This window comes from Perognathus longimembris, chromosome 23, assembly GCF_023159225.1.
Source record: "Perognathus longimembris pacificus isolate PPM17 chromosome 23, ASM2315922v1, whole genome shotgun sequence".
Classification (NCBI taxonomy): Eukaryota; Metazoa; Chordata; class Mammalia; order Rodentia; family Heteromyidae; genus Perognathus; species Perognathus longimembris.
The window spans coordinates 23542323-23554940 of NC_063183.1; the positions used below are offsets into that span (position 1 = coordinate 23542323).

General features: G+C 51.4%; 1 protein-coding gene across 2 annotated transcripts in view; it reads left to right on the plus strand.

Annotated features, from left to right (window-relative positions):
• The window catches only part of Aldh1a2 (aldehyde dehydrogenase 1 family member A2), a 59716-nt gene extending 48046 nt beyond the window's left edge, over positions 1–11670 (plus strand). The window contains exons 8-14 of one of the 2 annotated variants that reach the window (XM_048332768.1): positions 2781–2883; positions 4833–5017; positions 5110–5274; positions 6170–6327; positions 7292–7366; positions 9926–10014; positions 11019–11670. In XM_048332768.1, the coding sequence (XP_048188725.1) occupies positions 2781–2883; positions 4833–5017; positions 5110–5274; positions 6170–6327; positions 7292–7366; positions 9926–9998 (759 nt within the window). In that variant the 3' untranslated portion in view covers positions 9999–10014; positions 11019–11670. Of the gene's footprint in view, positions 1–2780; positions 2884–4832; positions 5018–5109; positions 5275–6169; positions 6328–7291; positions 7367–9925; positions 10060–11018 lie in introns of those variants that run through there. The other variant, XM_048332769.1, reaches the window with a different exon arrangement.
• Positions 11671–12618: the final 948 nt, after the last annotated feature.

Here is a 12618-nt window from a genome sequence, read left to right on the forward strand (position 1 = left end):
CAGTGCACCAGTCTTGCCTGTTTGGGGTGCACCAAGCGAGCTGAATCTCAGCAGGGAGTGCAGCGGTTAAGGAACTGCTATCATCTACTCTTTCATAACGAGCTGTGGGGAAACTATAAACAGAGCAAGTCCTCTACAGTTCCAAGCAGCTGCGGTGCTCCTTGAGAAAAGATACCTCTGCTCCACAAGGCAGCACAAACACAGGATGGTAGACTGGCTCTCAGAGCGAGCTGGGGCCTGGGAGACTCCCTCCGTTCCCACCCCCCAACCTGTCCTTCCTAACTTTCCCAGTTCATCCAAGTACTAACAGATGAGCGGCTGCTTGGCTCTGGGCCTTCACTCTGCACATGAAGAAGCTGAGACCCAGGAAAGATGAAGTGGCTTTCTTAAATTTTCAATATTCACTAGGAACTAAGCCAGAGTTTGTAGTGCCACAGGAGGTCTCCCGACTAGAATCATCCAGGTTGTTCTGCAAGACCAAGTTGTCAGTGACGAGAGGGGAGGAATCATAGGAACTTATTGTGAAACTCTGTGTGTGTGTGTGTGTGTGTGTGTGTGTGTGTGTGTGTGTGTGTGTGTGTGTATGGCTTAGTGGTAGAGTGCTTGCCGCGCATGCATGAAGCCCGGGTTTGATTCCTCAGTACCACATACACAGATAAAGCCAGAAGCGGTGTTGTGGCTCAACTGGTAGAGTGCTAGCCTTGAGCAAAAGAAATTCAGGGACAGTGCCCATGCCCTAAGTTCAAGCCCCAGGACTGGAAAAGAGCGTGCGTGCACGTGTGTGTGTGTGTGTGTGTGTGTGTGTGTGTGTGTGTGAAAGAGAAAGAGAGAGAGCGAGAGAATTATCTGCTTGGGAATTACATCTATCCCCCCTCTACCCTTTCAAACACTTTCTTTTGGGGTCACTTAACCATTCTCAGGGAGGATTCATAAACAGGAATAATATATTCTCCAAAAAGAATTATGACTAGAAACTTAGGATGGCAAATGCCCCCTACCTAGCCCTGTAATTAATGGAGGGGGTGCCTCCCCTCTTCCGTAGGTAAGGATAGGAGGGTCTGACTGCGGCCATAGTGCAATACTACAGAGCTACAATCTAGATCTGATCTTACATTAGACACCAATTTCTTTCCTTGTTTTTTTTTTTTCTTAAGTGAAATGCAAAGCCGGCCACACTTGTTAAGCACCTGTTGTGTTAGCTGTGATTTCTTGTTGATTAGGGACAAAGTCCAGCATCCCACCTGCTTGCATTACGGGGCTGTGAAAATGTTGAATGAGGGAGATTGATGAAAACTGGGGATTTGGGCAGTGTTCTCTGCTGAGACCACTCCAGATGGAAGTGGCTCCCCCCACCCCCCACCCCCCCGGGGCAACACGGCCACGTCTTGTGAGGCTGAGCTTCAACGTGACCTTTTCTAGACTTGAAGGGGAAAGGCATTCATCTGAGGTTTGCCTTGCAGTGTTTAACATCAGTTTAGTTTTCTAGGGAAAGGATGGCAAAGCTGGACACAGGGGAAAAAAAAATCTTCGTAAGTACTCATCTCTGATGATCATAGACTGGGTGAAACTGTTGTATAGTTACTGGAGCCATGCAAAGAATTACTGGACTTTTCAGGTAGCAAACAAACTGAAAACTCAATACAAAACATACAATGAACCAATAGGATCATCTAATACATGTTGAGGAGATGAGCTGAGCTCTCACAATGTGTGAAACCCATGATTTCTCCTTGCTTTTGCTTGTTTCTTAAATGTAAATCTTAGGGCATAAGATAGATTGTATAGCTGGCGATTCATGAACACAAGTGGTTCTTCCTTTTCCTTTCCTACTGCATTTCAAATCAATGTAGAGAACAGGAATAAGATTTGATATTATGAGACACTAACTGGATGCTCAGCAGATATACAAGGGGTGGGGGGGGGCGCAGAAAGGAGGACAGAATTCGGGAAGGAAGGAAGGGAAGGGGAGGGGGTGATCCAGGCATTGCCTCCTAGGGTTGCCTGTAAGGAAGGAGGCTGACGCATTTTGCCATTGGCCAACTGGGTAACCTGGTAATTTTCATTATGCTAAGTCTTCAATCTGCTCTTGGGGTTGGGGGTTTGGCTCAGTGGAAGAGCACGTGCCTGGCAAGTGCAAGGCCCTGAGTTTGGTCCTCAGCTCTGGAAAGAAAAAAACCTGTTCTTGTGTAAAATGAGCAACTCTCTACTTCCGAGAGTTTTTCAGACCATGCAATTGAGAACCACATCGCCTGGCATTTTTGGAGAACCTTGAACAGTTTGCTTTACCTTCACCGTGTCTTTCAAGTGGAGCCAGTGGCTTCTGTTTTCTGCAGGGCAGAGTCTGAAAGGCCACCGTGCAGTGGTGGAAGTCTGAGTCGCCTCTGCTTTGCCATTTATCTTTAGAGATCTTTGAGGGTTGCTTTCATTGTTGTTGTTGGAGACCAGGACTTGAACTGGGTATCTGATGCTTTTGATCACTAGCTGGCACTCTACCACCTGAGCCATGCCTCCAACCCCATCAGGCTTGACTCTAGAGAAGTCACCTTCTCTTGTACCTTCCACGACGAGGTGAACGTGGGTACCCACTGCATCCATCCGCCTCAAACCTCATCCACCCGGCTTGACCGCCGGAGGCCTCGCAGGTCCTGCAGCGGGTTCTTTCTGCCCTTCTGGGCCAGCTACACCATGTCCTCATTCTTGCCCAGAGTGGGCTTTGACTACAGACTGCCCCAGCCCCAAGGTGTGCCATTTCTCTCCCCTTCCATCTCTTTCCTTTACAGGTTGGAAAGCTTATCCAGGAAGCCGCCGGAAGAAGTAACTTGAAGAGAGTGACTCTGGAACTTGGAGGGAAAAGCCCCAATATTATTTTTGCAGATGCAGATCGTAAGTCAGCCTCAGAGCTCCTGCAGGGCCCAGCACCCCTCCCTTCAGTGCCCCCCTTACATGCACCCCCTCTTGATAGGCCACCAGGAAAAAGCGCTTTGAAGCAAGAGCCATCAAGAAAGCCTTCGGAGGAGAAACTAGTTTCATTTAAAAGACATAGCACTTACCAGTTGATTTCTTTTTGTTGTTGTTGTTTTAAAGCATTTTTATTATCTTAAAGCGCTGTTCAAAGGAGTTGCCACTCAGCAAAGCAGTTTATGAATGCAATGCATCCCGGTCAGGGTCACCTTGTCAACATTCTCATCAGTTGATTTCTGAACACTAATGAGCCATCTTGACTGTGACGTAGGAAAGAGTTGAAGGGGAGGCTTGCCGGGAGTGGAAAGAGCAATTCTCTAAGCCTCTGAACACCTGCATTATAGTCTCTGCCCACATTCAAGAAAACTAAAACTTCTCTAACTGGCCTTGGCAGCTAGCAGATCACTCGGAAGAAATCCTCCATCACCACATCCGTAAAGCTTTCCCTGGTTAGTTATTCCAACCCCTTTCTGCCGCTTCCAAGATTCTCAGCTAGGATGACAGCTCACACGGGTGGTTCTGTGTAAATAGACTTTGCCAGGAGAACTTTACAGAGACTTAGAACAGTCACCCCAGGAGCCCTTTGTCTCCAGGAAGGAAAGGCCACCTCGTCCATGTTGCCTGGTGTGTGTCCTCTGCCTTAGAAAGCTCTCCAGGAAAGGAAATTCCAAAAACTCCTCAGGTATCTCTGCCACTGGAGAGGCAGGAAGAGAAAAAGCAAGTGGCACGGCTTGCTTCTCCAGCTTGGGATTTGCAGAGTTCCATTTTGGCTTGGTATTGGTTGACAAGCTCAACACTCTCTCTCTCTCTCTCTCTCTCTCTCTCTCTCTCTCTCTCTCTCTCTCTCTTTCTCTCTCCCTCTCTCCCTCCCTCCCTCCCTCTGTCTCTCCCTTCTTCCCTCCTTCTTTGCCAGTTCTAGGGCTTGAACTCAGGGCCTGGCCTCTGGTCCCTGAGCTCTTTTTGCTCAAGGCTTGAATACTACCACTTGAGCCATAGCTCCACTTTTGGCTTTTTGACAGTTTATTGGAGATAAGAGTCTCATGGACTTTCCTGCCTGGGCTAGCTTGGAACTATAATCCTCAGATCTCAGCCTCCTGAGTAGGTGGGATTATAGGCCTGAGTCACTGGCATCTGGTTAAGATCAAACTCTTATACTTATCCCTTTTAAGATGGGCACTCTCCAGTGCCATGCCAATGATTCAGCCAGTTATTAGTCATTAGCACGCACCAGATGTAGCCAAAGTATAAGATAGGACATGAAAATGAAAGAATTACCTTCTGATGCTATCAACTCAGTATCAACATAGAGGCAATTTAGTTTCTTCAGAGTGATCTGCTGCTGTTACAGTTTAATCACCGAAATGCTAATGACACCTGTAATGACAAGATCCTACAGATGGCAGGGCTATGACTGGCTGTCACAGACAAAATGGAGAGCAGGCACAAGTTGACTTGTGCCAACATTACACCTTACCTAGAAAACAAAAGCCGCCTGTGAAAACGATGGTCCCTTTCCTTTAAATCAGAAAGATGTGGCGAGCGCCGAGCTTTCTATTCCCACATGTCCACAGTCGGATGTGGTGGCTCCTCACCCTAAGCCATAGCCTCCATCACCCGACTAGATTCGCCCTGGACACCGTCTCCCTATCCCCCCCGTGTAATGAGGTGTGTGACCTCTGATATGGAGGACTTGGGCCAGTCCCTCTGATCGCAGAATGAGGAACTGACCATGTGAGTAACACAGCAAGTGATGTCTGGGTCTAGCTAGCACTCAGCTAGAGTTTTGTGCTCCCTCCAGAGCTCTTGGGGCGAAGGCCGTAGTCCGCAGGGTCTCCTCTCGGTGCTCAGCGCGCGCTGCTCTCCTCTTGCAGTGGATTACGCCGTGGAGCAGGCCCACCAGGGCGTGTTCTTCAACCAAGGCCAGTGCTGCACCGCCGGCTCCCGCATCTTCGTGGAGGAGTCCATCTACGAGGAGTTCGTGAGGAGAAGCGTGGAGCGGGCCAAGAGGCGCGTCGTGGGGAGCCCCTTTGACCCCACCACGGAACAGGGCCCTCAGGTAGAGAATTCGCGACCCGGCCTCTGCCCCCTTCACGCCAGCGGTTGTCGACTCTTAGTGGGACCCAACCAGATGTTTCTTCCCTCTGGTAGATCGATAAGAAACAGTACAACAAGATCCTGGAACTCATCCAGAGTGGCGTGGCCGAGGGAGCCAAGCTGGAGTGTGGCGGCAAAGGCCTGGGCCGAAAGGGCTTCTTCATCGAGCCCACCGTGTTCTCCAACGTCACGGACGACATGCGCATCGCCAAGGAAGAGGTACCCAACATGGCAGCCCCGCCATGCCACATCCTCTCTGGGAGTGGTTCCCAGAGAATCATCGCTAGGGGATAGACTTAGGGCTTCAGCATGTGCTATCTTACATTCATACATCCCACAATAACCATTAATTATTTTAAAATAAATAGCTGTAGAAACCACAGTTCTGAGACCAGAGGGAGATTGTGAGGATCATTAGCCAATAGAGCAGTTGTAATGGCCAGTCCTGGCCATAGTTCAGCTCTCCTCATCCCCGCCTCCCCCAACCCCAACATAGTTCACTCCGCTGTTAAGAAAAGAGGAAACCGGGGCTGGGGATATAGCCTAGTGGCAAGAGTGCCTGCCTCGGATACATGAGGCCCTAGGTTCGATTCCCCAGCACCACATATACAGAAAACGGCCAGAAGCGGCGCTGTGGCTCAAGTGGCAGAGTGCTAGCCTTGAGCGGGAAGAAGCCAGGGACAGTGCTCAGGCCCTGAGTCCAAGGCCCAGGACTGGCCAAAAAAAAAGAAAAGAGGAAACCTTCAAGGGTCCTCAGAAGCATGCAGGTGAGAACCAGGGACAGGTGTCAGCCAGCACTCCCAAGCAGCCCTCTTCGGTTCAGGAGCAGTGTTTGGGAATGATGGAGAACGGATGCCACTTACTCTTGTAGACCCAAGGAACACCCCACTCCAAGCACGCACAGGGCCACCCAGGGATGTCAGGGAGCAGGAGAGAGGCAGATAGAAGTTAAATTCCTCCAGAGCCTTATCCTGGAAAAGTTGGAGGTAGTGTACAGATTCGCGCTGCTAAATTTAAATATCAGGGAAACAATCCAGGCAGAGCAAACTCACGTTAAAAGGCAAAAGGAGGACGCTAGCACCACCGCCACCTTAAGTCAGACTGTCTGTTGCAGATCTTTGGTCCTGTACAGGAAATTCTGAGGTTTAAGACCATGGATGAGGTCATTGAAAGAGCCAATAACTCGGACTTTGGATTGGTGGCAGCTGTGTTTACTAACGACATCAACAAGGCCCTGACCATCTCTTCTGCAATGCAAGCCGGGACTGTCTGGTAAGATCAGAGACACAATCACTGTTCCATTCCCCATAAATTCCATACATGGCATACAGGCCTAGATTAGTTCGTTTTTCTTTACTGTAATAAAATACCTGAGGCTGACTATTTTTTAAGAAGGTTTACTTAGCCCCACAGTTCTGGAGGCTAGAAGTCCAACCAGCATAGTACAGACTCTGGCAAGGGAACCCTCCCGGCCCACATCGCCTCATAGCAGGTGGTAAATGTGGCAGTGTCCACGGAAGGAGAAAGCTCACCAAGCAAGAAGCCAGAGAGGAAAACTCAGGGGTTGGGATTGTTCTTAGAACGGCTTACTCCCACCAGAGCTCATGGGTCCCATTCCTTGTGAAGGCAGCTCCCCCCAGTGACCAGAGGGACTCCCACCTGCTAAACATCGCCACGCTGGGGACCACGCCTTCAACACAGGAATCGTTGAGAGAAACCCCCATTCAAAATATTCCAGGGCCTTGTACTTGTTAGGGGCCAGGGTAAAACAGATACTCCAGGGACTGGTGGCTCACATCTGTAATTCTAGCTACTCAGGAGGCTGAGATCTGAGGATCACGGTTCAAAGCCAGCCTGGCAGGAAAGTCCATGAGACTCTCATCTCTAAAGCAAAAAAGCTGGAAATGGAGCTCTGGCTCAAGTGGTAGAGGGCTAGCCTTGAGGAAAAGAAGCTTAGTGACAGGACCCCAGGACTGGAGATAGAGATAGATAGATAGATAGAGAGAGAGAGAGAGAGAGAGAGAGAGAGAGAGAGAGAGAGAGAGATACCCTCTGTAAAGTAGGGAGGACCAAAGGCCACCCTGACCTCATCTTTAGAAGGGTTATAAACTGTAAATTCAATTTTTTTTTCATGTGGAAAAATAAAAGAAAATCACTCTTGAAACTAAAGCATGACAACTATTACTTGTGTGCAGGTGGAAGTCACACTGTCTCACAGTACTGCTTCTCATTTCAGGATCAATTGCTACAACGCCTTAAATGCCCAGAGCCCCTTTGGAGGGTTCAAGATGTCTGGAAACGGGAGAGAAATGTAAGTGTGAAAGTTGTTGATGCTGGCAGAGAAGTGGGGAATAATGAATACCACCACTCACAACACAGCTTAATTCCCCTTCACCCCCTCCATTCATTAGACTAATACGTTGTTGAGCACATCCTACCATAGGTGTTACATGGGCAAAAACGACTGAGACACAACTCCCTTTGTAACAAGGGAAGAAACACTAACGTGCTGTGATTGCAGTCTGTGGGAGGATGAGGCAGCTCCCAAAGACACTTAGAGTGGGTTAAATAAATGGATTACGTCACCTTCGATGAGAAGAGGGTCAGGAACTGCACTCAAGCAGTAGCTGCTGTGTGTGCCGAGGGCGGGCACTGCTGCCAGGAGTGGCTGGCCCCAAAGGACAGGAGTGACTTGTCCCTGGGGCTTGAACTCAGGGCTTGGGTGCTGTTCCTAGGCTTTTGTGCTCAAGGCTAGTGCTCCACCACTTGAGTCACAGCTCCACTTCCGGCTTTTTGGTGATTAACTAGAGATACGAGTCTTACAGTCTTTCCTGCACAGGCTGGCTTTGAACCATGATCCTCGATTCTCAGCCTGAGTAGCTCAGATCACGGGCATGAGTCACAATGCCTGGCTGGCCTCCTCTGTCTTGGATTCCCCTGAGGGCATCTACCCCTGCCCAGGATCTAGGAGGAGAGCACCCCAGGCCAGTAGGATGTCCCCCCTTCTTCACCCCTAGGACTCAGGGGGTCCCACTGGGAAGCACCCACACCACAGGGTTCAGGACTCACTCCTTCACAACTTCACAGCTGGAGTGGAGCGAGTGGGCGGGAAGTGTGGTCAGGAAATGAGCTTGGGGGGGGGGGGGAGGGCAGTGACCTCACTTCTAGCAGAGGCACATGGTGGCCTTGGTGAAGAGGCACATTCAGAATTGCCCCAGGGCAGGGGCAACTCCAGAGAGCCAGAGCTGAGCAGACTGTCCAGAGGCGCCCTGTAATGAGAGGGCGGTCCCCACGGATGGAAAGCAGCAGGCTGCCAGGCCCCCCCCCCCCGGATGTCCTGCCAGTGGCGTCAGCTCTGGTGCCCAGTGGTGCTCACAGTTGCACAGTTGCTGCTCACAAAGCCACCCGAACCCCAGTCCTGCGTGGAGCGGTGGGGACCCTTTCCCTCCGCTTCCCTGTGTGCCCAGTCTCAGGAGCGCTTCCCCTTCAGATCTCCTGGTTGCTTTTCTTTTCCTCCCATGGAGACAGGGAGACAGCAGAGTGGACCTGGGGGCAGGGCAGGTGGGCAGGAATGCCCAGGAGACTCTTAGCTCCCATTAGCTACCAAAAAAAGCCAGAAGAGGAGCTGTGGCTCAAGTAGTAGAGCGATAGCTTTGGGCGGGGGGGAGAAAACAAACTCAGGGACAGCGCCCAAAGTTTAAGGATCAGCACAACACAAAAAGAAAAATAAATAGAAAGGAAGAAGAAAAATTCTTCCTGTACTTTAAAAAAGGAAATTAGAACAGCCTTGGATTTTATAACAAGATTGACTCGAAGGAACAACTATAATTGGGGTCAAAAATGAGGAGGAGAGCCAGGCACCGGTAGCTCACGCCTGTAATCCCAGCTTACCCAGGAGGCTGAGATCTGAGGATGGCAGTTCAAAGCCAGCCCGGGCAGAAGGGTACCCATGAGACTCTTTATCTCCAATAAACCACTCAAAAAACTGGAAGGAGCACTGTGGCCCCAAGTGGTAGAGCGCTAGCCTTGAGCAAAGGAGCTCAGAGCCAGAGCCCAGGCCCTGACTTCAAGCCCCATGCCTGACTAAAAAAAAAAAGGGGGGGGATAGGAAAGAGCAGGGCTTTGATTCCTGGAAGCCCCTTTGCCCCTGGAGAAGGTGTGGGGGGAGACACTGGCCGGACTCCCACTCTTCCTCTCTGCGAGGCCCAGCTCCTCATCCCGAGCCCAGCCCAGCGCCACCCTGTAGACATGCCTCAATACCTGTTCACTGACCAAAACACCATCTCTGATCGTGACCAAGTTCCCCAATGGAAGTGGCCAAAGGAGAACCTTGAGGAGGAAGTTTACTAACCATTTCCGGTGCATTTTAGTCAGTTATGATTGTTTTCTGTACTTTTCCTCCAGCCGTGGAGTTGGGGACCGTGCTTCTTCACAACAGTGGGCTACGGTACTGCAGCCGTGTCTGCTTCCCCCTGAGGCAGTCTAGGGAATGAAGAGCCTAGGCTACCAGAGGAGGGGAGCCTGGCTGCGTCTCAGCTCTTTGCTGACCCCTCAGAAAAGATCTCCCAGGTCTGCAGAGGCAGGAGCTGGGTTCCGGAGGGCGACAGCAGGCGACAGTCCTAATGGACCCCGCTTGCAGGTGGCCACAAGGCCCAGGTGGCCACAGGTGGGAGGCCCGGCTCCCTGCTGCCATGGCGCTGGGCCTGGAAGCATGGGCGCCTGCATCTCCGCGGAGGGCCCGGCTGTCCACGGGCTCAGCCACTGCATAGGAGAGCTCTGGTGGTGGTAACGGGCCCCACCTTCTGCCGGAGGGCTCAGCCCCCCCTGGGGCGCGGGGCCCCGGTGTCTGATGCCCGCTTCTGTGTTCCAGGGGAGAGTTTGGCTTGCGAGAGTACTCGGAGGTGAAGACGGTGACGGTGAAGATCCCCCAGAAGAACTCGTAAGCCTGCGGAGGAGAAGGTGAAGTGGCGCATGGCTCCCTCCTCCGCCCCCCAGGGCCCGGGACCACAGTGGGGCCCTGGCCTTCCTACTGAGGTGGAAACGATGTCCTAGCACGGGTAGCACATCAGCTGGGCAGGGGTTCTGCCATTCCGGAAGGGTTCACCTCCGTGGCACCAAATATGGGGGGGGGGGGACAAAGTAACTGCGGGGTGCCCAGGACAGAGAAGAGAGCTACATCCCTTGACACTTTTGATGCAGGAGGAGAGGGGGCTTGGGGCTGTCTTCATTTCCCCCCAGCTCACCACCCCTCCCTCTCACCCAAGAAGAAGTCAGCTGAGCTCATTTGGGGCAGATGTTTGGGCCGGGAACAATTTTCCAAAGTTTTGCAGCCAAATTACCATTTCATGTTATCCATTGCTTCAAAGCAAAACATGCAATGGTTTTAGTTAGAGCCAGACCAGACAACACCGGCCAGGAGCTGGTACCCTGCACATGTTCTACGCAGTCAGAACTGGGGCCCGGCCTGACCTGGCCTTGCTTTCTCATGCCCGTAAATAACACGAGTGCAGCGAAACACCAGAGTGATGGAGATCAGAGGTCAGCTTCTGAGCTTTGCTGTGTGTGTATGCGTGTGTGTGTGTGTGCATGTGTGTGTGTGCATGTGTGTGTGTGTGTGTGTGAACCTTTCTTGGTTATTCTAGAATAAAGCAGAGGCCATAGCCCTTGTTTTTCATAGATGGATCTTTCCCAAAGCTAATCATAAAACCAACCCCCCAAAGAATCTTAAGGAGCTTTGAGAAGCTGGTGAGCCCAGGTACCCCGCAGAAAGCACCCAGTGTCCAATGCTGGCTGACAGTTCCTAAGTGAATTATTTCTATGCCTTCCTCTGCACCTGTCTCCACGAGACCAGCACCTGCCACTCCCAGCACTGTGGTGCCACTCCCACCTATCATTCCCAAATTCGGCTACCCTAAATCCCGGAGAAGCTGGCTGAGCCTGTGGATTTCCTTCTGCATTCGCAGGGTTGCAGTGCGCCACGACTGGCGCGCGCCAGCAGAGCCGGGTCACGCGCAGGGCCTCGTCCACGCACATTCTAGAACGCCTCCACAAGTGAGCTCCAGCCTGCGGGAGAGGCGTGAAACAAGCGGTCTCCCTTCCCTCCCAGCCTCGCTCCTCCGCTTTCCAGTGAACCCCTAGTTTGATGTGGGCAGTATTAGCACCCTCCCCTCTTCTCTCCCCACCTGCCACATCCATACCAACCCCTAATCCAGATGAAGATCAGCTATTTAAAAAGGACCTAAGGTAACCTCCAGTATGTGGAATTTATATGCATATGTATAGCCTTCTGTATTTAATGGTTTCCCGCTTTCTAACCATACAGGTTTGCTATTTATAACCCGTGTTTATCCACAGTGTTTTAAAGGACTCGCCCCTCCCCCCGGCCGCCCTCCCCCCCCATCTTCTCTACAAACGACAGTGCACTGGGCAGCCAATGGCTTTGGGCATGCGCGCTCCAAGCTCTCCCACGCGTGCCCTCCTTCCTCAGTGGGGCCCAGTGCTTCCACCACTAACCAACTAGTTACTTTGAACTACAATATACAATGTGAAAATGAAGATTTATTTCTTTTAATTTACTTCAAAAGAAACCTCTGTGCTAGCAATAAAGCATTTATATTGTGTATCCCTTGGGAGTACTGGACTGTGTTTGTTATGTCTGTGTCACGCAGAATTCATGTGGGCCCCTTCCTCATCTGCTAGGTGTTGTGCTGGGCCACTGGAGTAGGGTGCATGTGTGTGCATGTGTGTGTGTGTGTATGTGTGTGTGCTGGTCCTGGGGGGGGGGTGAACTCAGGGCTTGGATGCTTTCCCTGAACTTTTCTTTTCCCCCCTCTCTCAAGGCTAGTGCTCTACCACTTGAGCCACAGCTCCACCTCCAGCTTTTGGGTGGTTAATTGAAAATAAAGATTCTCGGGCTCTTTCTCCCCCAGCTGGCTTCCACCCTTCAGTCCTCAGATCTTGGCTTCCTGTCTGGTTAGGATTGCAGGCATGAACCACCAGCGTCCAGGTTTTGGGGGTGGGGGTGGGGATTTTTTAGTAGAATGCATTCAGGTCAGTGGTCATTTAAAATCCATGTGCACTCAGTTTTTGGGTTTTTTTTCCGCTTTTTTTTTGGCCAGTCCTGGGGCTTGGACTCAGGGCCTGAGCACTGTCCCTGGCTTCTTTTTTGCTCAAGGCTAGCACTCTGCCACTTGAGCCACAGCGCCACTTCTGGCCGTTTTCTGTATATGTGGTGCTGGGGAATTGAACCCAGGGCCTCATGTATACAAGGCACGCTCTCTTGCCACTAGGCCATATCCCCAGCCCCTGCACTCAGTTTTGTGTGGCAAATGTAACTCCATATACGATTGACAAGCGTCATTCAAAGTGCCTCCTGGGAGACTGAGGGGCGGGGTTGGCGAGGCCTGTTGTCAGTGCTCTGGGCAGCATCTCCCGAGCTGGAGAGACTCAGGGCCTCCCGCAGCAGCTCTGCTCCTAGTTAATTTAAGTGGAGTCCAAGGCTGAGAGCCTTACTAGAATCGGCCCTGCAAGGTCAGCCATCACTTACTGTCCTCTTACTGGGGA